Source organism: Oncorhynchus tshawytscha, linkage group LG07 (assembly GCF_018296145.1).
Source record: "Oncorhynchus tshawytscha isolate Ot180627B linkage group LG07, Otsh_v2.0, whole genome shotgun sequence".
Classification (NCBI taxonomy): Eukaryota; Metazoa; Chordata; class Actinopteri; order Salmoniformes; family Salmonidae; genus Oncorhynchus; species Oncorhynchus tshawytscha.
Window position 1 is genome coordinate 19,094,130 of NC_056435.1, and position 27,649 is coordinate 19,121,778.

The 27,649-nt window shown below is 41.4% G+C and overlaps 1 protein-coding gene across 1 annotated transcript; it reads right to left on the minus strand.

Moving 5' to 3' along the window:
- Nucleotides 1-3,818: 3,818 nt before the first annotated feature.
- Nucleotides 3,819-8,007, minus strand: LOC112254112 (transcriptional regulator Myc-2). The gene is made up of 3 exons (XM_024426346.2): nucleotides 7,790-8,007; nucleotides 5,725-6,297; nucleotides 3,819-5,311 (listed from the first exon to the last, which is right to left on the minus strand). The coding sequence occupies exons 2-3, from the start codon at nucleotides 6,284-6,286 to the stop codon at nucleotides 4,731-4,733; spliced, it is 1,143 nt and encodes a 380-aa protein (XP_024282114.1). The 5' UTR covers nucleotides 6,287-6,297; nucleotides 7,790-8,007; the 3' UTR covers nucleotides 3,819-4,730.
- Nucleotides 8,008-27,649: the final 19,642 nt, after the last annotated feature.

Below are 27,649 nucleotides of genomic sequence, written 5' to 3' on the forward strand. Positions count from 1 at the left end.
GAATGAATGGGGCCATGTATCATGAGATTTTGAGTGAAAACCTCCTTCCACCAGCAAGGGCATTGAAGATGAAACGTGGCTGGGTCTTTCAGCATGACAAGGTTCCCAAACACACCGCCCGGGCAACGAAGGAGTGGCTTCGTAAGAAGCATTTCAAGGTCCTGGAGTGGCCTAGCCAGTCTCCAGATCTCAACCCCATAGAAAATCTTTGGAGGGAGTTGAAAGTCTGTGTTGCCCAGCAACAGCCCCAAAACATCACTGCTCTAGATGAGATCTGCATGGAGGAATGGGCCAAAATACCAGCAACAGTGTGTGAAAACCTTGTGAAGACTTACAGAAAATGTTTGACCTCTGTCATTACCAACAAAGGGTATATAACAAAGTATTGAGATAAACTTTTGTTATTGACCAAATACTTATTTTCCACCATAATTTGCAAATTAATTAATTAAAAATCCTACAATGTGATTTTCTGGATTTTTTTTTCCTAATTTTGTCTGTCATAGTTGAAATGTACCTATGATGCAAATTACAGGCCTCTCTCATCTTTTTAAGTGGGAGAACTTGCACAATTGGTGGCTGACTAAATACTTTTTTTCCCCACTGTATATATTATTTTATTTCTACCTAAAAATGTGGAGCCCCACCTGCCCTGAATGATGGGGGGGGTCGCCACTGTTTGTATTCTAATCATTGAGGCAACAGGGCATACGGCCTCTGCTGTTTGCTTGGTAGCTAATCCTTTCCCTCCTCTGCAGCCTCCAGGCAAAGCCAGGCGTAACCCATAGAGTTAGATTGAGAAAAGAGGGATACCTAGTAAGTTGTACAACTGAAATGTGTTTTCCGCATTTAGCCCTCTGAATCAGAGAGATGAGGGGGGCTACGTTAATCAACATTCACGTCATCGGCGCACGTCAACGGTTCCCCGGGCGCCTTACTCAGGGGAAGACAGACCGATTTTCACCTTGTCAGGTCAAGATTCGATCCAGCAATCTTTATTACTGGCCCAATACTCCTACCCGCCAGGCTACATGCCACCCAAGGGACTCTAGATGGATAAAACCAGTTTTGGCATGGACAATGACATTGAGGGCTTCCACCATTTCAAAATAGTCAACTGGGTAGGACTTCCTATTAATTAGGAAGGATCACATGATTCCATCCAGGTCATCAGGAGGGATCAGCCAATTAATTATACTTATGAGCAAACACTAGTTGGAAGTATGCACCCGTTCAGTTTGACTGCGACCTCATAGAAGGAGTATAAGAAGAAAATGGACTACTTCAAAACGCAGATTGCCTCAATGGCGCTGCCATAATGGTATATATATAAAGATGATATCTCTATCTCTAAACCACAGAGGGCATGCTCCAGCGGACTAATCAATCACAATGACTAGGCTTAACACATTTTACACTCCCAAAAAAAGTTGAATCATTCACATTGTAATTTAATGTGAACAAATGGCTCTGTCCCAACTTGAATATCACGTTCGTGCAAAGAAAATATGAGTCCTTTTTTTGCCTTACAAAAAAATATTCTAATTCTATTCTACTTATTTTAACAACGAAATGTATAGGCAATAGATTTGAATCATTGTTCTCAGTGAAACTCCTCTTAGCCTTCTTTCACTGCCTCCAGATCTTGACTTGTTCAGATCTACAGATTCATTGAATAAAGCAACCTGTCATATTTCCTGGATGCACCATAGAGACTTGATCTAGGCCTACCATTCATTCAGTGACAACGAATAAAGAATGTGGGTAACTGGTTTTTGCTTGACTGTGTGACATTCAAAGTGTAAACACACACACACACAATAATTATCTTTTAGCGTTTCCATGATTTCTGTACCTATCCACTTCGTCACATATGTGAACAGTGTGAGAATGAGTGGGAACGAGAGAGATAAAGAGGAAGAGAGCCCCAGGGGTACAGGGAGACAGGTTTATATGCATTTCATACACTCTCCCAGATGTTACCTCTACAGGGTTTTTCTATGGATACTTGGTTTAATTCCCTGCGTGAGTTGCAAAACTAAACTCCAGCTTGGGAAATGTCAACAGTAAAGAGATTCTTGAAAAGTCACTGCTTTTCACTGAGCACTTGTTTTTTACTGCCTCAGATTCACACTGACTTTAATTCTGCACAAGACAAATGTTTAACAAGTGACACCTAATACGAGGGCTTGAACGCTCCTGAATGGTTGTGCACTAAGACCTTGTATTGTGTCCTCCTCCTCCTTACCACCTCTATGTCTGCAGACAGTCACACAGGAGCAAGTCCTGGAACCAATGAAGCATTAGCATCTTAAAGAACATCACGTCCCATGCCATCCATCTATCTCGACCCCCACACCACAATGCCCACATCCACAATTAACCACATTTTCAGAAGTACACTTTTAGAAAGGCATCCTACTTAAGGATGCAGACTCTGTGGAGTCTTTCCTCTCCACACCACTTGATAAGATCCATGGCCCAATGACTTGGAACACAAAGGATGAAAGAGAGGGGGTGAAAAAGTGCCAGAAGTTGCACGACCATTCAGACTCACTGGTCTTTTCAAAGCAATCTTGTGATGATGATGGCAGAGGCAAAAGCTACATTAGCATGCCCTTTTTGCTCAGTAAAAGCTTGACGAATGAGGCTGTTATTGGGAATTCCATTGATTCACCTGGGTGTGATAGTTAAACAAGCACTTCTAAAGACATGTTGGCATTTGTCATTTGTGTATAGTCTGTTATTTTATAATTCACTTTCTGTTAGTAATGTAACCCAAAGGCCTTTCACATGGTTTATCGCCGAGAGGCTACTCATACCAAAAAAAGTAACCACAACCTGCAAGCCTACCTAATATGACCTCTGGCAGTGAGTGACCGTCCAGGGACACATCAGCCTTCAGCTAGCTCTGCCCGACTCATGGCAGCCAGGGTCATGTTCATTAAGCACCAAATGGACAAAAACTGACTAAAACAGGGAGGAACAACCTGGACTTGTCTAATAAGACACATTTTTGTTGCAAAACATTTTCTTTCGTGTGCCGTAATAAACACGCCCCAGGAGTGGATGTCATGATGACATCATAGACTACCCCCAGGGCATTAGATAGCTGACAAGGGTGCTTATGACAGCCAGGCAGGAAGAGCGTCAACATCAACTCTTGACTAGTTATTAAAGAGCAAGCCTGCCCTGCAGACTTGAGTTGTTGGTAATAGTTCAGAGGAGTTTGTGTGCCGATGTGGGCAATCCATGCCACTGAGGCATTCACTACAGTGTCCTCTGAGTTACGTAACGTTGTATACCATGAGAACCTGAGCTAGATACTCAAACTAGGTAGGTGGGTTGGGGTTACAGTAATGAATGTGATTATGGACACAATTTGGGTTGTTGGTTTTCTTTCTGAAAGTATTGGGATGGGAACAGTCAAAGTGAAGAACTGGGGTCATATGAATCTCAGGCAGGTGGTTGGGTGTATTCATGCAAGAGAGAAAGGTCAAGTGTCTTTCCATCTTTGTACACTGTACTTTGTGCACAATGGGCAAATTCCTGCTTGGGTTATCAGACACACCCCATCTTGAGATAATCCCCTTCATCTTTTGACAAGACTTTAGTTTATGGTGCCATTCCAAATCAGGTACGGCACAATCTTCAAACTGTCAATCATCCACCCACTCACCTTGACCCAAACACTTATACATGTACCGCACACCGATTGTACGATAGCGGTCTTCTTGGATGTACCTTTCATCCTGTGAGGTAAACAAGTTGTACAGGTGTATTTCACATTCTGTATAATAACTCCAGTAAACATAGACTTTTGTCCATTCTTTATTACATTATAAAAAACAAAGTGCTGCTGATAAACAGAACTTTAACTTGCAAATGAACCCCCCACCCCCCCAAAAAATACTAAAATAATTTATGATACAATAAAACCAAAATATATACAACTAAATCTATATATAGTTGCTTCCAAGAGAGCAAACAAATTCTCAGGTTTCAGACCTGTTTGAGGTAGAGTACAGTAAGTCATGCTTTTAACAAAACATAACAGAATGAGTTAAGGCATAAGGCATTGTTCCACAATAACACACCAAATTCTTAACAGGTCAGGTCTTTAAAGTTCACGTGAGTAAATGGAAGTAGTAATTAACAGTTTTAGTAATTAATGGCAATAATTGGCATACATTACATTCAACCCTTTAACATGTTTTACTTTGGATCCAGCCCAAAAAACAAAACAAAAAACAGCAAAAGAACCAAACCACTGGATGAATCAACGTTGTTTCCATGTCATTTCAATGCTGAACCAACATGGAATAGACATTTCTACCCAGTGGGAATTTCATAACATATGGGGAATGTGGAAGAGACTGTATATACAAGGTCCATTTTTCACTAACAAAATGGCTGCTCGATTTGATATAGCTTACTCTACAACACAGGCTGTTACATGAAGTCTATTTTATGAACAATGACTTTGGCAAATCGCTAGGACAATAAATGACTAACATTATTGTACTAGGCTGAACATGGACCCGTTGTTCCAAACCAAACTTTTTTTTAACTGATACTGGGTTAACCGTCTCTCAGCAACTTTCACTTCTTAAACAGTCACCACAGTGGATGGTGAGACCATGCATTGAGTGTGCGCAGCATCAAGTCTTAAGTCAAGACCAGTATTTTCAAATCATCTATCTCTAAATGCTTTAGTTTTGCACCTCATCTCAGTCACACCATTGCCTCCTGAGCTGCTCCAGTTTAACTTTGAGCTGCTCCTGCCTCTCTCGGAGCTTGTCTCGCTTGTCATTCAGTCTCTGGCCCGCCTGCTCCAGGCCACGGATGCTGTCGCACGCCCTCTTCAGGATGACCACCTTGGAGGCCTTGTCGTTGTTGGACAGCTCAGGCATGTTGTCCCTGAGTCGCAGGAAACAGTTCTTCAGCTCGTTGCGCCGTTGCCTCTCCATCACGTTGTGGGTATGCCTCCTCTCCTCCTCATCCTCCACATCAGTCGACTGCCTAGAGCTAGACTGGTGTTGGTGACTGCTGAGGTTGTGTCGCGACGAGCGGCCCGACGAGCTGTGATGGTGGTGTCTGTGGGAGTCGGAGGACCGGGTGCGCTTGTGGTAGGAAGTGGACGAGGGCTCTGAGTGGAGGGGCGATGCAGGGCAGGGGGCGGCGTAGTTGTGCTGCAGCTGGATCTCCAGGTGTTGCCGCTTTAGGGCGCGCTGCCGCCGCCGGCTCTCTTCTACCAACTGGGAGGAGGGGCTGGTGGTCCTCTTCACTGTCACCACGTCTATCTCCTCCTCTGTAGAGGAGAACCACAAGGGATTGGGTTAGCAGTCAATTCCAATAACATTTGAAAAACTGCATTTCAGATGCCTTGGCTTTAGACTAACATTTTTAACTGCAATTTTCTGGGCAATGCAGCCAACTTTCCTCTGGGGTTAATTATAGTGAACTGCAAGCTTGCACAGCAGATCATTTTTGCAGAAATGCTTGAGGAAAAAAATATACACTTAAAAAAACACATGGTCCTAAATTCACTTCCCTTATTATTAAATTATGGCATTTAAAAAGCATGCGAGATCAACTCAATACCGTACCAAAGTAACTTTAACAGTTGCCTCTTCACATTTAAGCAAATAACAAAAGTCAATAAATGCACGGTATAACCTTTTCATTTAGAAGCACAGTGACCAAGAATGTGGACCAACTCACCAGAATCACTGGCACTGCTTGAATACGTTGAGAATTCACCTCCTGCTGAGCCGTAGTCTGAAGTCGACTCGCTGCCTTGCTCCTGACTGTCCAATAGTAAATCCTCATTCTCCAAAGCTTGGCATGCGAGCGCCGCGCTGTGGCAGTCCAGTGTGGAGCCGGCAATTTCCTCGAAAATGCTTGTGTCTATGTCCGAGAGCAGCGGGCTGCTGGAGAGCACAGATGATAGCTTCTCCATAGACTTATCACCGAGGCAATGCCATAAACAGTCGTCGGACTCATCTGGCTGTTGGTCCTTTGTCTCGGTTGCACCCCCATCGTACAAAAAGTCACAATTCCAATTTAGTTGCGGGTCCTGATCCTCCAGGAGTATGTCCGAGACGTAGCTCAACTGGTCCTCCTTGGAAAGTGGTTTGGCATGGAGTCCAGTCTTCAATGGAGGGGACTGGGGTGGCGTGGGGAGCGACTGTAGGTCCTTCATCAAGCTCTGGCAGAATTCATCATCAAACAAGAGAGGCTCTGAGTAGAACCAGTCTAGTGACTGGGAGAAACTCTGCAGCATTCTGGCAGAATCTGGGAAGAGGGGAAAAAGCCTGTTGAGTATGCACCTGTGATATAAGTAGACTTAGTGATGCTCTTAGTACTTTGACTGCAAGCACAACCTTTTATTCATGTTTACATCCGTCACCCCGCCCCAATCTGGGTGGCCATCAACAGGCTTTTAACCCCATGACATCATTTAAACAGGAGCACAACGTAGCCAAATGCGCGTTTCTCCTAAAAAGAAACAATTTGCCTAGGTAATACTAGCCAAGTCCCTCAACACCTCCATGGAGTTAAGTGCAGACTATTTGTTATTAACTTCGACTCCTTCAAGTCGATTTGCGTCGATACTTCAAAGGTGGAAATACTTAATCCCTTAGTGTATCCATGTTTGTCCTGTGATTGCGTGCCTTTAACGTTTCTATTTTAAGAAATTAAACGAACAATCAAATACCACCAACTTTCCTTGTTGAGATGCAATTAGCACATGCGCCTTCGCGCGGAGTTGCCATATTAGAGCAACAGCAACAATGAGGAAATAGTCGGTGGTTGTATTTCATTTACGTTTTATTAAAATATATGGATTTCAGCAAACACTGGGCACGTTTAAGAGTGTACAATTTGAAGTATCGACGCATAGCGACTCGAACAGAGACGGAGGTACATTTCAAAAACGTATGTGCTCAACTCCGTGGACTTGGCTATGGTAAAGATCAACTAGGTAACAATTCAAAGACCGAGATCCCTCGAGATAAAGATCATCCACTGGCTATTGCGAAACCTTGCCATCTCTAGTCTTGAGCAGTCAGTCACACAGTTCTTCAGTAGTCAATTATTATTTTACACACACACACTGGTTCCACTGCAGTTTAAAAAATCAACTTCTACAGCTCTCCCATTCAGACTCACATTTCAGCAATATACGCACATAAATGACTATTTGAAATTGAACCTTTCTTTAACTAGGCAAGTCAGTTAAGACCTAATTATTATTTACAATGATGGCCTACTCGGGGAACAAGTTGAAAAGGCTGTAACTGCACTGCCGGTTAAAATGAGCATTTAATTAAATACCAGAAGACATTTTAAAGGGCAAAATAGGTGCAGTTACCATAAGCAAACATTAGGTTCTGGTTAGCAGAACAGAGAAGGGCTATGTAGAGCTATGCTGACGTTACACATGGACATTTAATTTGATTGTGAATACAAAATCGTTTGCATCGACCGTTGCACATTTACACGTTAGTGCCAACAATTGTCACGGTTTAACTTTAGAAGTACATATTCTTATACAAATCATCAACAAAGAAAACTTGATTGTAGCGAAAACCATTCGAATGAATGATCCTTTTATGTATGCCGTCATGTCATTTCAAATAAATATATCAAAGTCAGGTAACTAATAGCTAGTTAGGCAACGTAAACTACAAAAAAATAAAATAAATCAGCTACCGGCAAAAACCACGTGAAAAAAAAAAAGCCATGTGAAATAATCTGTGACACCGTAAATGTCAACTCTTACCTTTATTATTTCAGGGGTATGAGAAAGGGAAGAAGACGTTTTCGTGTCTTGATAAATTCCAACGAGATAAACTACTGTAATTATTCTGCAGTCTGTAAACGTACTGTACATCTGATGGCGCTCCGTTATCTACGATAGTATACAAGATCCGTAGGTGTGGCGGCGAGACCCATTTCAGTATATACCACCACGGCGCAGCAGTATCCCTCCACAGCACAAAAACGCGCCAAAATGTACAAATCTATATGGGACACTACAACAAAGAAATATTCCACTGCTGTAATAATGTTTATTGTGTATAAATCCGTGTGGATCTGCGCATAAAATACGTTGATTAAACACACACACAGCTAAACTTGTTTTAAGGAAGGATCTATATTGTCTGGAGACGCGGATGGATCTGCTCTCCATGCGCATTATGGAATTCCAAGAAAATGGAGGCGTGGTGGTTACAAATTTACACCTCCGTGCTGTCCAGAATCCTTGGGACGTCCCTACCCATTTGAATTTGAAATGGAAACTGGTTTCGGGTAAGGACGTCTCAAGGATACCAAATAACACTGACCAAATGTACACTTGTGTACTCCCAAAAGAAGAATGTCTCGCCTGGTTCATACCAATAATGTATATAAATCCTGGATTGCTTTTGTTATGTATTGGCCAGTGAGTGGCTTTGAAGCCACCGGTCGGCCATATTGCCATTCCCCAGAAGGCGCAGTCATCAATAGGAATGAAAGGAATTATTTTAATTTGATTTAACCTTTATTTTAACTAGGCAAGTCAGTTAAGAACACATTTGTATTTACATTGACAGCCTACCCCGCAACCTGGACGACGCTGGGCCAATTGTGTGCCGCTCTATGGGACTCCCAATCACGGCCGGTTGTGATACAGCCTGGAATGTAACCAGGGTCTGTAGTGATACCACAAGCACTGAGTTGTGGTGCCTTAGACCGCTGCCCCTACAGTATTTCAATTAAATGTTTAAAGGACACAATTACATTTCTGTTGTTGTAGTGGGGACAGTAACACAATAACTTTAAAAAATGGACTTTAAGGGAAATGTTTTTATTTATGTTTTAATGTTTTTTATGTTTAGCTCACATTATATAATTTAAAACTATGCATTACGGTGCCTTAACAGAGTAAACACGTCAAAAACAAATATAGACAAGCATAAATGCATTTCTATTGAAAAATATGTTTTACACTGGTGGGGGAGTGCCAAGATGGAGGCACGGTGGCTTCAAAACAGCGCCCCTTGTAAGTGATCTAGTGTATATATATATATACACTGCTCAAAAAATAAAGGGAACACTAAAATAACACATCCTAGATCTGAATGAATGAAATATTCTTATTAAATACTTTTTTCTTTACATAGTTGAATGGGCTGACAACAAAATCACACACAAATTATCAATGGAAATCAAATTTATCAACCCATGGAGGTCTGGATTTGGAGTCACACTCAAAATTAAAGTGGAAAACCACGCTACAGGCTGATCCAACTTTGATGTAATGTCCTTAAAACAAGTCAAAATGAGGCTCAGTAGTGTGTGTGGCCTCCACGTGCCTGTATGACCTCCCTACAACGCCTGGGGATGCTCCTGATGGCGGATAGTCTCCTGAGGGATCTCCTCACAGACCTGGACTAAAGCATCCGCCAACTCCTGGACAGTCTGTGGTGCAATGGAGCGAGACATGATGTCCCAGATGTGCTCAATTGGATTCAGGTCTGGGGAACGGGCGGGCCAGTCCATAGCATCAATGCCTCCCTCTTGCAGGAACTGCTGACACACTCCAGCCACATGAGGTCTAGCATTGTCTTGCATTAGGAGGAACCCAGGGCCAACCGCACCAGCATATGGTCTCACAAGGTGTCTGAGGATCTCATCTCGGTACCTAATGGCAGTCAGGCTACCTCTGGCGAGCACATGGAGGGCTGTGCGGCACCCCAAAGAAATGCCACCCCACACCATGACTGACCCACCGCCAAACCGGTCATGCTGGAGGATGTTGCAGACAGCAGAAAGTTCTCCATGACGTTTCCAGACTCTGTCACGTCTGTCACATGTGCTCAGTGTGAACCTGCTTTCATCTGTGAAGAGCCAGTGGCGAATTTGCCAATCTTGGTGTTTTCTGGCAAATGCCAAACGTCCTGCACGTTGTTGGGCTGTAAGCACAACCCCCACCTGTGGACGTTGGGCCCTCTTATCACCCTCATGGAGTCTGTTTCTGACCGTTTGAGCAGACACATGCACATTTTTGGACTGCTGGGGGTCATTTTGCAGGGCTCTGGCAGTGCTCCTCCTGCTCCTCCTTCCACAAAGGTGGAGGTAGCGGTCCTGCTGCTGGGTTGTTGCCCTCCTACGGCCTCCTCGACGTCTCCTGATGTACTGGCCTGTCTCCTGGTAACGCCTCCATGCTCTGGACACTACGCTGACAGACACAGCAAACCTTCTTGCCACAGCTCGCTTTGAGCCACTTGTGTGGGTTGTAGAATCCGTCTCATGCTACCACTAGAGTGAAAGCACCGCCAGCATTCAAAAGTGACCAAAACATCAGCCAGGAAGCATAGGAACTGAGAAGTGGTCTGTGGTCACCACCTGCAGAACCACTCCTTTATTGGGGGTGTCTTGCTAATTGCCTATAATTTCCACCTGTTGTCTATTCCATTTGCACAACAGCGTGTGACATTTATTGTCAATCAGTGTTGCTTCCTAAGTGGACAGTTTGATTTCACAGAAGTGTGATTGACTTGGAGTTACATTGTGTTGTTTAAGTGTTCCCTTTATTTTTGTTGAGCAGTGTATATATAATTTACTCTTACCAACAATGAGGCTTCACTGTTCTCTGTGATAAGTGAATGAGTTGGTCAGCACAGACCATGAGTTTATGGCCACGTTGGACATTTCAAAGCATTTTACCAGCCAGCCCAGAAAGGAAACATAGGTGATTTGCATTTATGTATACCTAACCAGTGGTATAGTGTATTTTTTTAGGCGAGGGAGCACCTTTTCTTTAAATGACATCATATCATTTCCTCAATCAAAGTTTGTATCAACAGATGTAGCAAATTGAATATCTCATTATAGAATTAGCATAAAATGCATCCTCCTACTGAAACGTCTGCCTATGCCCACTCATAGTGTAAAGAACATGTTCTATTTTGAATAACCTCAAACACCAAATTAGCCATCATCATTGTCAATCATGAATAATAATTATTCAGGTTTTACTGGAGACACGTTCAAACTGCATCTCTATGCCTATCATTTGATTGATCTCAATCAGTTTAATAGGAATATGCATTTAGATCATCTTGAATTACCATTTTGCAAGTGAAGTAGAGCAGATGGGGTAACAAACTATTAGCCTTGTATTTTGTTGCAATCAAAGCACATATCCTGCCTAGTGGTGCGCCCGGTTGCGTTTTGGCAACAAGTGACTATTCAGCTTCAGCTAACCATCCTAAAATCTCATTAAATATGAGGAGGGTTTTCTGGTGTAACAGTAACGCTACAGGCCTACTATGCTATGGTATTATATTTGGTTATGTTATGTAAAATTAACATTTATCATGATGTGACCTTGCGAGACATTGATTCAGCTTTGATCTTACTTTACTAAAGGAGCACCATTGTGAGAAGTGATAATCTTCTATTTGGACACACACAGCACCATGGTAATTCTGAATGACATAAAGACACAATGGGGATCATCTGCTACCTGCTACAGTTCATATAGTACATAACTGTCATCTACTGGGTTTGGGTTGACACCAGTGGGCATCCTTAATGCATGATGTCACTACTGGATGTTATTGTTTAGTTTAGTTTATTAGGATCTCCATTAGCAACTGCAAATGCAGCAGCTACTCTTCCTGGAGTCAACATAAAATGTACAAATACATGACAAAGTACAAAACCATTACAGACAAGAACAACATAAGATATTACATTACATTAAAAATAAGAAAATAATAGTTGTATATTGGAAAGACACCAAGAGAGCATTCCACAATGACATGGCTCTATAAATAACTGTTCAACGCATTAAATATTTTTTTGGTTTGGGTGAAGAAACACATAGTGGCGTGTCTGGTGGGTTATGTACGCTATATGTATGTGGACACCCCTTCAAATTAGTGTATTTGGCTATTTCAGCCACACCAGTTCCTGACAGGTGTATAAAATCGAGCACACCGCCATGCAATCTCCATAGACAAATATTGGCAATAGAATGGTCTTACTGAAGAGCTCAGTGACTTTCCAACAATTTATTTTATTTTTTATTTCACCTGTATTTAACCAGGTAGGCCAGTTGAGAACAAGTTCTCATTTACAACTGCGACCTGGCCAAGATAAAGCAAAGCAGTTCGACACAAACAACAACACAGAGTTACACATGGAATAAGCAAATGTACAGTCAATAACACAATAGAAAAAATATTTATACAGTGTGTGCAAAAGAGGTAAGATTAGGAAGGTAAGGCAATAAATAGGCCGTAGTGGCGAAGTAATTACAATTTAGCAATTAAACACGGGATAGATGTGTGATAGATGTGCAGAAGATGAATGTGCAAGGAGATACTGGGGTGCAAAGGAGCAAAAAAATAAATAACAATATGGGGATGAGGTAGTTGGATGAGCTATTTACAGATGGATTATGTACAGGTGCAATGATCTGTGAGCTGCTATGACAGCTGATGTTTAAAGTTAGTGAGGGAGATATGAGTCTCCAGCTTCAGTGATTTTTGCAATTCGTTCCAGTCATTTGCAGCAGAGAACTGGAAGGAAAGGTGGCCAAAGGGGGAATAGGCTTTGGGGGTGACCAGTGAAGTATACCTGCTGGAGCGTGTCAAATTTCTGTTTGAAAAAGCTAGCCTTTGCTTTCCTAACTACCTGTGTATATTTTGTTTCCTAACTTCCCTGAAAGTTGCATATTGCGGGGGCTATTCGATGCTAATGCAGTACACAACAGGATGTTTTGTGCTGGTCAAGGGCAGTCAGGTCTAGAGTGAACCAAGGGCTATATCTGTTCCTGGTTCTACATTTGGGGCATGCTTATTTAAGATGGTGAGGAAAGCACTTTCAAAGAATAACCAGGCGTCCTCTACTGATGGAATGAGGTCAGTATCCTTTACAACTGCGACCTGGCCAAGATAAAGCAAAGCAGTTCGACACAAACAACAACACAGAGTTACACATGGAATAAAATAAAGTACAGTCAATAACACAATAGAAAAAATATTCATACAGTGTGTGCAAATGAGGTAAGATTAAATCAAATCAAATCAAATTTTATTTGTCACTTACACATGGTTAGCAGATGTTAATGCGAGTGTAGCGAAATGCTTGTGCTTCTAAGTTCCGACAATGCAGTAATAACCAATGAGTAATCTACCTAACAATTCCAAAACTACTACCTTATACACACAAGTGTAAAGGGATAAAGAATATGTACATAAAGATATATGAATGAGTGATGGTACAGAGCGGCATAGGCAAGATGCAGTAGATGGTATCGAGTACAGTATATACATATGAGATGAGTATGTAAACAAAGTGGCATAGTTTAAAGTGGCTAGAGATACATGTATTACATAAAGATGCAGTAGATGATATAGAGTACAGTATATACGTATACATATGAGATAAATAATGTAGGGTATGTAAACCTTATATTAAGTATCATTGTTTAAAGTGGCTAGTGATATATTTTACATCAATTCCCATCAATTCCCATTATTAAAGTGGCTGGAGTTGAGTCAGTGTGTTGGCAGCAGCTACTCAATGTTAGTGATGGCTGTCTAACAGTCTGATGGCCTTGAGATAGAAGCTGTTTTTCAGTCTCTCGGTCCCAGCTTTGATGCACCTGTACTGACCTCGCCTTCTGGACGATAAGCGGGGTGAACAGGCAGTGGCTCGGGTGGTTGTTGTCCTTGATGATCTTTATGGCCTTCCTGTGACATCGGGTGGTGTAGGTGTCCTGGAGGGCAGGTAGTTTGCCCCCGGTGATGAGTTGTGCAGACCTCACTACCCTCTGGAGAGCCTTACGGTTGTGGGCGGAGCAGTTGCCGTACCAGGCGGTGATACAGCCCGACAGGATGCTCTCGATTGTGCATCTGTAGAAGTTTGTGAGTGCTTTTGGTGACAAGCCGAATTTCTTCAGCCTCCTGAGGTTGAAGTGACGCTACTGCGCCTTCTTCACGATGCTGTCTGTGTGGGTGGACCAATTCAGTTTGTCTGTGATGTGTACACCGAGGAACTTAAAACTTACTACCCTCTCCACTACTGTTCCATCGATGTGGATAGGGGGGTGTTACCTCTGCTGTTTCCTGAAGTCCACAATCATCTCCTTAGTTTTGTTGACGTTGAGTGTGAGGTTATTTTCCTGACACCACACTCCGAAGGCCCTCACCTCCTCCCTGTAGGCCGTCTCGTCGTTGTTGGTAATCAAGCCTACCACTGTTGTGTCGTCCGCAAACTTGATGATTGAGTTGGAGGCGTGCGTGGCCACGCAGTCGTGGGTGAACAGGGAGTACAGGAGAGGGCTCAGAACGCACCCTTGTGGGGCCCCAGTGTTGAGGATCAGCGGGGTGGAGATGTTGTTTCCTACCCTCACCACCTGGGGGCGGCCCTTCAGGAAGTCCAGTACCCAGTTGCACAGGGCGGGATCGAGACCCAGGGTCTCGAGCTTGATGACGAGTTTGGAGGGTACTATGGTGTTCAATGCTGAGCTGTAGTCGATGAACAGCATTCTCACATAGGTATTCCTCTTGTCCAGATGGGTTAGGGCAGTGTGAGTGTAGTAATTTTTGTCTTGATAAGTATTTCTTCAGGGGAACAAAAATCTCTGCTCTCGAATTGTGTGTGTCAATGCAATTCTTCTTTCTCAAAGTCACACTCGCAAGCTTTTACATTTAATTTGCGCGCACCACACTGGCCTACGCTCGCAGGACACATCAGCTCATTCAACCAAATCTCTTTTGTCTCGACTCATGTTTGCTCACGCAATGATGCTCGCGCCCGTTAGACTCGGGATTTGACTCCATACATTTCTATGCTATTTGGAGAAAAACAGATATAACATGCAAAAATTACCCTAGCCATTATCTGCTTTTCTGCTGTATATTTATTCACCTCAGTCTTTCTACAAACACATATGTGACTACATTTTCCATTTGAGTTATATACCAGTTATAAACATACAGATACAGAGCTTCAAAATGGTATATCATACAATGCAGTTGAGTGAAAGATGGGAAAGTTATCCTTAGTTGAAATGTGATATACCTGTTATTCCACCTTCTAGACAAGTAGGAGAAAATCCCCTGGAAAGTTTTTTTTTCACAATGGCTTGAGAGCCCATTCAGCATCGTTCACACCCTCTTAATCCTTAGCCCAACCCATCGGTTTAAGGATTCACGTGAGGGCATGTGCTAAACTGAGTGATTAAGGTAGTGTAATACACAAATGGTGAAAGTAGTAGACTACAATAAGGAAAATCTCCAGGTTAAAATATCTAGACTTTGGCCTACATGCCTATATGTTGTTCTTCGCATTGTCTCTGGTAAACACACTATATATAAAATCAAACAAAATCAAATCAAAGTTGATTTGTCATGTGCACAGGATACAGGTGTAAACAGTACAGTTACATGCTTCCTTGCAAGTTCTTCCTCAACAGAGCAGTATCAATATAAGTGTCAATATAAAAGTATCAATATAAAAAAACAAATGCCAGTTAAGAACAAAATAATATACATGTACAAGAACAATGTCAATAACGATAGTAGTGAAACCGGTGATAGATGAGGTACAGTTGAAGATTACATACACTTAGGCTGGAGTCATTAAAACTTGTTTTTCAACCACTCCACAAATTTATTGTTAACAAACTACAGTTTTGGCAAGTCGGGTTAGGACATCTACTTTGTGCATGACACAAGTGATTTTTCCAACAATTTTTTACAAAAGAAGGTATTTGGACATAAATAACGGACATTTTCGAACAAAACAAACATTTATTGTGGACCTGGGATTCCTGGAGTGCTTTCTGATGTAGATCATCAAAGGTAAGGGAATATTTATCATGTAATTTCTTGTTTATGTTGACGCCATATTTGCGTCTGTGGTGTTTTTACTTTTGAGCGCCGTCTCAGATTATTGCATGCGTTTCTTTTTCTGTAATTTAAAAAAAAAATCTGACACAGCGGTTGCATTAAGGAGAGGTATATCTGTAATTCCATGTGTATATCTTGTATTATCATCTACGTTTCTGACGAGTATTTCTGTTGAATGATGTGGCTATGCAAAATTACCTGATGTTTTTAGAACTAGTGAATCTAACGCGCCAATGTAAACTCAGATGTTTTGATATAAATATGAACTTTATCAAACAAAACATGCATGTATTGTGTAACATGAAGTCCTATGAGTGTCATCTGATAAAGATAATTCAAGGTTAGTGATTAATTTTATCTTTATTTCTGGTTTTTGTGAATGCTATATTTTGCTGGAAAATGGCTGTGCTTATTGTGGTTTGGTGTTGACCTAACATAATCGTTTGTAGTGCTTTCGCTGAAAAGCCTATTTGAAATTGGACACTTTGGTGGGATTAACAACGAGAATAGCTTTAAAATCATATAAGACACATGTATGTTTTAGGAATTGTAATTATGAGATTTCTGTGGTTTGAATTTGGCGCCCTCTATTTTCACTGGTAGTTGTCATATCGATCCCGGTATCGGGATTTCAGCCATAACAGGTTAAATGTATTTGGCTAAGGTGTATGTAAACTTCCGACTTCAACTGTATATGCATACAATCAGGTGTAAAGTGGCTGAGCAGCAGGATAAATATAAATAGTAGCAGCAGTGTATGGTGGTTGTGGTGTGAGAGTGTCCGGGCTCTGGCTGGGCACTCAAGGACATTCAGAGATTTGTCCTAAAGCAACTCTTGCATTGTCTTGGTTGTGCTCTTAGGGTTGTCCTGTTGGAAGGTGAACCTTCACCCCAGTCTGAGGTCCTGAGCGCCCCGGAGCAGGTTTTCATCAAGGATCTCTCTATACTTTGCTCATCTTTCTCTCGATCCTGACTAGTCTCCCAGTCCCTGCCTCTGAAAAACATCCCCTATAAAAGGAATAAATAAATGTAGGTAATGGTTGACAGTTACTCCAAATGGATTGACGTTTTCCCCACCTCGAGGGATATATGTGTATTGCTGTTGTTGTTTTGTTTTGTTTGTTTTTGTCTTGCTTCAATAACAAATCTCATCAGATTGGGTCTGCTGGATGGTTGGAATTTCTCCCTAAAGATTAGCCCTCTAAATCCATGACCCTGTAAGATCGTCAAGATGATAGGGGAGTATAAGTCAATTTGGAGAAAAAAATGGTTTCAACTGTGTGTTGTTATTATTATTTTTTTACATTTGTTTTAGAAATCTGTATTAAGAATATTGGTAGTCGTATTAATTTGTCATACATTGAATCATTTTTATGGAAGGGATAATTTGACCAAGAACAGTGTGAACCTCAACCCCCCCAACGAGCTGAAGTAATGGTGACAATGGCGTTAACTATGGTCCTTCACCACTTGAAACCCGAGTCCGAACCAGCAACCTGTAAAGAGCATTCAGTCGAAGCTATCAACTGCCTTTTTCTCTCACGCCTTTTCTTTTCTCTCAGGAGTGCGACATGAGTCCACGTGGAGTGAGCATGGAGAGAGATCACGTCCAAACGTCTCTCATGCTGCTGGTGTACTGGTAGGACAATGGAGAAAGACATAATGGACTGTAAAGGACAGTGGCAGGTGAGAGACATACTCAAGGGCCATCCACTTTGAACATGTGCCATTGGGAGGACAAACTGAAAAGCCAGAAGAATGAGTGCTGGGAGGGGGGGGGTCAACCGTGCCCGTGAACAGGGAGTACAGGAGAGGGCTCAGAACGCACCCTTGTGGGGCCCCAGTGTTGAGGATCAGCGGGGAGGAGATGTTGTTGCCTACCCTCACCACCTGGGGAGGGCCCGTCAGGAAGTCCAGTACCCAGTTGCACAGGGCGGGGTCGAGACCCAGGGTCTCGAGCTTGATGACGAGCTTGGAGGGTACTATGGTGTTGAATGCCGAGCTGTAGTCGATGAACAGCATTCTCACATAGGTATTCCTCTTGTCCAGATGGGTTAGGGCAGTGTGCAGTGTGGTTGAGATTGCATCGTCTGTGGAACTATTTGTGCGGTAAGCAAATTGGAGTGGGTCTAGGGTGTCAGGTAGGGTGGAGGTGATATGGTCCTTGACTAGTCTCTCAAAGCACTTCATGATGACGGAAGTGAGTGCTACGGGGCGGTAGTCGTTTAGCTCAGTTACCTTAGCTTTCTTGGGAACAGGAACAATGGTGGCCCTCTTGAAGCATGTGGGAACAGCAGACTGGAATAGGGAGAGATTTCCCATAAACACACCAGCCAGCTGGTCTGAGAATGCTCTGAGGACGCTGCTAGGGATGCCGTCTGGGCCAGCAGCCTTGCGAGGGTTAACACGTTTAAATGTTTTACTTGCATCAGCCACGGAGAAGGAGAGCCCACAGTCCTTGGTAAACGGGCCGCGTCGGTGGCACTGTGTTATCCTCAAAGCGGGTGAAGAAGGTGTTTACCTTGTCCAGGAGCAAGATGTCGGTGTCAGTGATGTGGCTGGTTTTCCTTTTGTAGTCCGTGATTGTCTGCAGTCCCTGCCACAAATGTCTTGTTTCCGAGCCGTTGAATTGCAACTCCACTTTGTCTCTATTCTGACGTTTTTTCTGTTTGATTGCCTTGCGAAGTGAATAACTACATTTTTTGTATTCTGCCATATTTCCAGTCACCTTGCCATGCGGTGGTTTAGGGCTTTCAGTTTCTCGCGAATGCTGCCATCTATCCACGGTTTCTGGTTAGTGTAGGTTTTAATAGTCACAGTGGGTATGACATCTCCTATGCACTTCCTGATAAACTCAGTCACCGTTTCAGTGTATTCATCTAAATTACTTTCGCAAGCTACCCGGAACATATCCCAGTCCACGGGATCAAAACATTCCCGAAGCGTGGATTCCGATTGGTCAGACTATTGTTGAATAGTACCTACATGTACTCGCATGTAGGTACTACATGCATTTGGTTTTGTACACTACTGCTACTCACTGTTTATTATCTATGTATAGTCACTTCACCTCTACCTACATGTACAAATGACCTCAACTGTATATAGCCTCGTTATTGTTGTGTTATTGTGTTACTTTTAGTTATTATTATATATTTTTTAACTTTAGTTATTTTGTAAATATTTTCTTAAGTCTTCTTGAACTTCACTGTTGTATTCGGCGGATGTGACAAATAAAGTTTGATTTGATGTTGATAGAACTTTGGCAGCTTAGTCCTCAAATTTGCTTTGTTAAAATCCCCAGCTACAATAAATGCAGCCTCAGGATATGTGGTTTTCAGTTTGCATAGTCCAGTGGAGTTCTTAAAGGGCCGTTGTGGTATAGGCTTAAGGGGGGATATAAACGGTCATGGCTATGACCGAGGTGAATTCTCTTGGGAGATAATATTGTGATTGTGAGGTATTCTAGGTTGAGTGAAAAGAAAGACTTGAGTTCCTGTATGTTACTACAATTACACCATGAGTCGTTAATCATGAAACACACACCTCTGCCCTTCTGCTTCCAGGAGAGATATTTATTCCTGTCTGCACGATGAACTGAGAATCCCTCTGGCTGGACCGATTTTGATAGAATATACAGAGAGAGTCACGTTTCGGTGAAACAAAGTATGTTACAGGCCCTGATGTCTCTCTGGAAAGAAATCCTTGCCCTGAGCTCATCAACTTTGTTATCCAAAGACTGAGCAAGTAATATACTCAGAAGCGGTGGGTAGTGTGCGTGCCTCCTAAGTCGAACCAGCAAGCCGCTTCGAGTTCCTGTCCTCCGCTGGCGATGTTTTGGGTCGGCCTCTGGAATCAGTTCAACTGGGGAGAACGAACAAAGGATCTGCTTAGTGGGAAGTCGTATTCCTGGTCGTAATACTGGTAGTTCTGGTAAGTTACCGCCGCTCTGATATGCAATATTTTTTACCGGCTGTATGTAATGACACAAAACATTACATGAGCTAATAATGTAAAAAATAATACATAAAAAAACGAAATACCGCAAAGTTTCATAAGAGCTAATCGCGAGGCCACCATCCCCGTTGGCGCCAGGTGTAACCTGTGGTAGTTCAATATTAGTTAGTGAAAGCATAACTAAAACAACACATCTCAAAGTCAAAGCACTGATATTGGGCCCATTTCAAGACTATGGCAGATGTTAATGAGCCAATGCTTTTATTGGTATTCATTATTTATTGACTATTAATTAAACCTTTCAGATTGCACAAGTTTATGAACATGCAATTTAATAAATCTGTAAACAAAACAATCATTACATGAATTGCATATTGCATCTGGGGTGAAAAATAAATGTATTGTATCCTAAATTGTGTTTTAACTTCATAAATGCTTTATCGATCGCATTCAAACTGTGATTAATGTTCTATAAACGAGTTCATGCCAACAAATCCAATATGTCATGAAAAATGACTTGTTCAGTAAGCACAACTTTTATTTTGGAACAATCAGACCAGGTATAAAAAACCCTGATTGGTTGAATTCCAGGCAGCAAATAATGGAAGCAGCATTAGCCACTCTAGCATGGTGGTGAAACATCTTCTTTTATTAAGAAGGTATGCATATTTTTTTCAAAAATGTATTTTACAGCCCCCCATTAAATCAAGTTAAGGAGGAAACAGACGCCTTTGCAGCCTGAATGTGGGATGCTTTATGTACGAGATGTTCGGCAGGGGACACAAATTAATTACCGGCTGGGCATATTACTTCCAGACGATAGTGAAATCGTCAAAAGATAGGTAAATACCGCTCACTAGCGGCTGTAGGAGGCTAGCACAAAAACCAGATTGGGCAAATTTGTCATTTATCGCAACAGTTTTTGTGACAAAACTATTGGTAGAGTAGAATTAAGCTCATGTTTTTTATTCGGTAAATGAAAACTTAAATATGCACTCCGGGATACACACATTTTGGAGTCACTTTTATTGTACTAAGAATACAATGTTTTTATGACTTCTATGACTACAATGATTATGGATAATCCTGAATGAAAAATCATACCTCCCCTGTTATTGTAATGGTGAGAGGTTAGCATGTCGTGGGGGTATGATATTTGTGCGTCTGTAACTTTCTCGCTCATCATTATTCACGATTCGTTCAGGACTATCCGTATTCATGGTAGCATCCACATTAATGTAGAACTGTTTAGAAATATATTATATTCTTATTTACAATAAAAGTGAATCCAAAATGACACAATACATTACTTATCATTCATTTCAATTGGGCACAAAATAATCTGAAACACAACCAAAACAGCAATTGCATCCAACAAGTTTATAGAGTCACAAGTTTGATGTCGTTTTTTATTTTATCCTTATTTTACCAGTTAAGTTGACTGAGAACACATTCTCATTTACATCAACGACCTGGGGAACAATTACAGGGGAAAGGAGGAATGAGCCAATTGGAAGCTGGGGAGATTAAGTGGCTATGATGGTATGAGTGTCACATTGGGAATTTAGCCAAGACACCGGGGTTAACCCCTAAACCCCTACTCTTACAATAAATGTTGTGACCACAGAGAGTCAAGACACCTGTTTAACTTCCCATCCGAAAGACATCACCCTACACAAGGCAATGTACCCAATCACTGCCCTGGGACATTGGGATATTGTTTTCAGACCAGAGGAAAGAGTGCCCCCTAATGGCACTCCAAAACCATTTCGAGCGGCACTTTAATCTTATAGTCATAGTATCACACAAATGGCAAAAAACGTATGATATCGTACGAATTGCAAAATTCGGAACATATCACATGAAATGGATGGCAAAGTACACAATTGGATGATGTAATAGACAAAAAACAGTGAGCATCACTTTCAAAACTACTGGCTGAAATTATACAAAAGTTTGAGTGCATCCTTAAGTGCAAAAGTATTTTTTTATGTCCACTACATCATCACGCACAGCCTTTTATCTGCAACAAAGTCAGTGTTCGTGAGCATCAAAACCGTGATGTATCATTTTTAAATTGTGACTGACTGACTGATCTACAAATAATATTGAGTAGTTATTTATGATGCAAGGTGATTTGTAGATCAGTTCGCCTTTTAAGTCGACTGCAATGTCGAACTCACCCAATCTGATGGAAACACACCTCTGGTTGTTTTTTGTTTTTTAAATGTAGATTTATTATATTTGCATGAAAATCTGTCGCAAATTGGATGGGAACTGAGCTAGTGAGCAACTTTCATACCCATTCACTGATATTTCCTCAGCTGTAATCAGTGTGCCAATCAGTAGGCTACCTTAAATAGCAAGAATAATTATATATGGTTGCATTTAGACATGCAGCCCAATTCTGATATTTCTTTCACTAATTGGTCTTTTGACCAATCATATCAGCTCTGAAAAAGATCTGATGTGAAAAGTTCTGATGTGATTGGTCAAAAGACCAATTTGTAGAAAAAATATCAGATTTGCATTGCCTGTCTAAGCGCAGGCTTTATGAAATCAGCTCAGTCTTTGGTCTTTTTCACATTGACAAGAGTTGAAGGAAATTCTTGAGAGGTATTGGGAAAAATTCCAGAGAATATATATCCTTTTACTGAAGTGTAAACTTGCGAACTTGCCACACCTCGACCGCCACCTCCGGAGGTCCAGCACATCCCTCGCCTGACATTTATCCCCCAAGCAAATCAGAACACGCCTAACAAATGTAAGCATTACAATATATTAGATCAAATGAACCTCACCTAACAAATAAGCCATAAACATGTTTGTTGACCAAATTCAACACTCTAATTGACTTCCAAACAAACCCTTTTTTTAAAACCATACCTGCTGGAGAAGACCGAGTTATCCCTCTCGCGTCGCTTCTCCCCCTGGATTACTTCATGGAGCAATTTTTTATTTAATTAAGAACCCCTGCAACTAGAAGTTTAGAAGATATGTGTCGAATTAAGGAAATATCTTGCCAATGAAAGGTTGGTCAAAGATTCTCTGCTACGCTTAACATTACCTACCCAATAATGCCTATCAGCCAGCTGGAACCATAATAATGGTCTGACTAGGCAATATTTTTAATAGCTAACATATATGGTACATTTGAGCTGCGAAGCAAGAATGTCACCCAAACCCTCTCTCGGCTCGTGACATTCCTGTTGCTAATGTGATTTGAAAAGCTTATGTACATGTGAAAATTATGATATTTCGACCCGGTACCAATGCCTCAACTCTCTTCAATGAGAATAAGCTGTTAATGAGGACTTGCTGGCTCAAGCTCAATAAGCCTAAGCTAATATGGGTGAGCTGAAAGAGTGGGTTAATGGGCCACCTAGATTCTGCTGTCGGACTGGCCCACTGAACCAGAGTTGCCTGTAGAAACCAAATAACTAACTTTGCTCACATCCTCAGCTTGGATAATGTAAGTGCCATAGGGCTGCTGTTTTCTCCCTAGCTACCTACAAAACAATTTGATATTTAAATGAATTGAAAAAAATGTATTACCACATTTCTCGCTGAAATGTACTGGATGGATTAATTTGACAAACACAGTTTTATTATGTAGGCCATTTATGCTGAACATGGTCTTTTATCAATGGACCATGGCTTAGAGCTCCCATTATAGGCCTGTGAGAAAAGTTCAATAACATTTGTCTATCTATTCTCAATGCGTATGCCATTGCAATATAAAACACTGATGATCTTTCCACAAACGCTTGCCAAACAAATTCAGAGTATAACTTTGCTTTCGGACTACCAATTAACGTGACAGGTTTGGACGATGGTTTGGGTTAGATCACTGGAACAAGCACATCAAAGGCCATAGACTGTGCTCTTTCCGTTTGCCAAAAGTTTATATATATATGGAAAATAACATTTGAGTTATCATCATGTTATGAGAGAACAGAGACTACTTGTTCAAGCTGTTCAGAATCATTAGAAGAAGTTGTGAGAACATTGAGGGCCAATAATCTATATCATAGGAGGCTTCTCTTAGCTTGGGGTCTGTAAACATCCTAACATTTTCTTGTCAGTGACTTACTAGTAGAGAAATGTTTCTTTCTGTGCCATGGATAAACTATTTTGGGGGTGGTGGGGGACTTAATTTTGGTGTACATTTCGGGCCCGTTTTTATGTGGTGGGCGCTATGTGTGGTATACATGCTTTGTGGTATACATCAGAGAAACCAGTCTCTGTTGGGAATATATTAAAGTCTTAGGCCACTTGATAGCATTGCTGGCAGGCAGCTAACCCAGCAATAGCTCCCATATGCCTATAGGAGGATATGGAGACACAATAGCAGAGCTTGTTATAGGGTAGTAGTGCAAGATCATGTGAATCAAACATAGACTGTCCTTGTTCCATTCTTTTTTCAACGGTTTAACAGAAACCATTTATTACAAAATGAACACAGACATTTGTTGACTGTACATCCCATACCTGGAACTCAACAATGTTGCAGAGTGAAATGCTGATCGTGCATATAGCTGTGTAGTAAGGGTGGCGTAGGCAGGAGTTGACATTACTTAGCAGACAAAGGCTACTGATCTTTGTTTGCACACATGAATAGAGAAAGTTATGATGGCTGACAGCTGGGATAACTCAGTTGACATAATCATAGATAGGGCATTGTAACGGCATTTACCGTACTATGGATCCCAGCCGCATATATGCCGATGTGCTCCACTTGCTACTACGGTCAGTCAGTGTGATCATTTCTTTACAGTAAAACCTCTAGTATACACCAGACAACACAGGAGAACGTGGATATGTTTCCCCACTTACGTTGGCCTTTGTGACTGTGGCCAAACTCTTTATGTTGAATAGACAACAATAAGCAGTGGGACAGTGATGTGCATTGTGTTGAACTTACGAAGATGTAAAGGTCAAATACATTGTCACAATAAACACATACAAAAATATATATTTACCTTTATTTAAGAGGGAAGACATGTTGACACCTAGGACTCTTTTTCAAATACGCTCTGTGTGACACAACATAAATATTCACATTATACACACACACACACACACACACACAATTTTTTAAAAATATATATCCAATGGCACATTGTGTTAGCTAATCCAAGTTTGTCATTTTAAAAGGCTAATTGATCATTAGAAAACCCTTTTGCAATTATGTTAGCGCAGCTGAAAAAAACTGTTGTCCTGATTAAAGAATCAATAAAACTGTCCTTTAGACTAGTTGAGTATCTGGAGCATCAGCATTTATGGGTTCGATTACAGGCTCAAAATGTCCAGAAACAAAGAACTTTCTTCTTAAACCTGTCAATCTATTCTTGTTCTGAGAAATGAAGGCTATTCCATGTGAGAAATTGCCAAGAAACTGAAGATCTTGTACAACGCTGTGTACTACTCCCTTCACAGAACAGCACAAACTGCCTCTAACCGGAATAGAACGAGGAGTGGGAGGCCCCGGTGCACAACTGAGCAAGAGGACAAGTACATTAGAGTGTCTAGTTTGAGAAACAGACACCTCACAAGTCCTCAAATGGCAGCTTCATTAAATAGTACCCGCAAAACACCAGTCTCAACGTAAACAGTGAAGAGGTGACTCCCGGATGCTGGCCTAGGCAGAGTTGCAAAGAACTGGCCAATAAAAAAAGAAAAGATTGAGATGGTGTCACACCCTGACCATAGTTTGCTTTGTATGTTTCTATGTTTTGTTTGGTCAGGGTGTGATCTGAGTGGGCATTCTATGTTGTGTGTCTAGTAAGTGCCCATCAAGAAGTACGTAAGAAGTGCCCATCAAGAAGTAAGAAGTACATAAGAAGCGCCCATCAAGCCAATCCACCTTGTGCTTCAGGAAGCATGGGGTGAAATCTCTTCTAATTATCTCAACTGACAACTAGAATGTCAATGGTCTGGAAGGCTGTAATTGCTGCAAATGGAGGATTCTTCGACGTAAAGCAAAGTTTGAAGGACACAATTATTATTTCAGTAAAAAATCATTGTTTATAACCTTGTCAACCTCTTTCCTATTCATTTTGCAACTCATTTCATGTATGTTTTCAGGGGAAAAAATTAAATTTCTATGTGGCCTCAAACCTTTCAACGGTAGTGTATATACACATCAAAATACAAAAACACAGTCATGGGAAGCACAAATATAACATCACAAATCTACCAGAAGAACAGTTACATTCCTCCACAAATAAGTCCCCAATAATGCTTTAAATTGCCCAAACGGAACCAGAACATCAAGATGAAATGTATTTAGAAGTTTGTTCCAGCAATACAGTGCATTAAAACTAACTGCTTTGGCAGCAGCTAACGGGGATCCATAATAAATACAAATACAAAATACAAAAGGCACATGACAGCCCTCTTGGAGTTTGCCAAAAGGCACCTAAAGGACTCTCAGACCATGAGAAACAATTATCTGGTTTGATAAAACCAAGATTGAACTCTCCGTCTTTTCTGCATTCCCCGATATAGCTGTCATGGTGGCGCAGACGAGGAGCGAGGAGGAGGGGGTCGAGAAGGAAGGGGTTTGAGATGAAAGCCACCAGCTAACATTTCTGTTCTTTCAAAGACACCTCTCATTTCAACATCGTTGGCCTCAACGGATCTGCTATGGGCAGAGGTTCAGGGGAAATGGGTTGTGTCCCCTGTGGCTTTGTGATAGGGGGCTGTGTGGAGGGCACAGATACCCCTACGGAGTGATCCAGGCTCTTCCTCTACAGATTACAACACTGAATTTTCTTATCTCTTTGGCGGCAGCATGCAACTGATTCTTCTTGGGGAATTAAAGCACGAGTAAATAGGTCCACACATTTGTCCATTGGAATCTGCTTTCTCCAAAGGAGACAGAGAAATATTAATTATTTCTTGAAGAATTTCACTTATGAAAACTATCGTCTTGACTCCATGGACTGTCAGTTCCTCCATTGCGCCATCTATGAATTTGCGAATGGTTACATTTCTCAAGCTCCAGCCCTTAGCTTTATAGCAAACCATGTGGGTCGTTAATGTCAATATATGAGCCAGCAATTCTTGTTGGCTCGGAGTGTGTAAAATTCTGTCTAAATGTCTAAAATGAATGCTTTTGTTGAACTTCATGTCTTTGCTGGTAATGTTATACTATGATAGGGGAAGTGCACACAACAGGAAAAAGTTAAGAGGAAGGAGGGGTCTCAACTGTTACAAATGACTTTTTCGCTTCCTTTTTTGCCTAACATAGGCTACATCTTAAAAGAACAGGACCTTTCAAATGTGTCAAACGACTCTAGAAGTACCATCTATAGGCCTAACTAATTTTTCTAGGGTTCATAAGATGTTACATGTAATGATTTTTTTTTATCATGACATGTGCAACTCACATTACATTTAAACAGTACGGCTTTATGGTGCTTATCGAGAGCAAAGAACATAGACAGTTATTAATGCTTTGAAAAAAATACAATTATTATAGATTCAAGTCTTTATAAAGTCTTTGGTATGCAGCATTTTGTTATTGTTGTTGACTTGTTATTCAGCAACTTATTTTTCTTCCACCCAGTGTAAAATCTCGGTCTTAGCTCAAAATGAGTTATTATGATCATTTGTAAACAGTTGTGAACAAATGAGGAGATTGGTCATCTGTGTGAAAGGTCAGTGTACACCATGTGTCAAGCCGTGTTAGTGACCACTCCTACTACCTTCTACCATGGAGAGACACCGCAAGAGGAATAGAGGGTGTACAGTGTTGGAATGAGAAA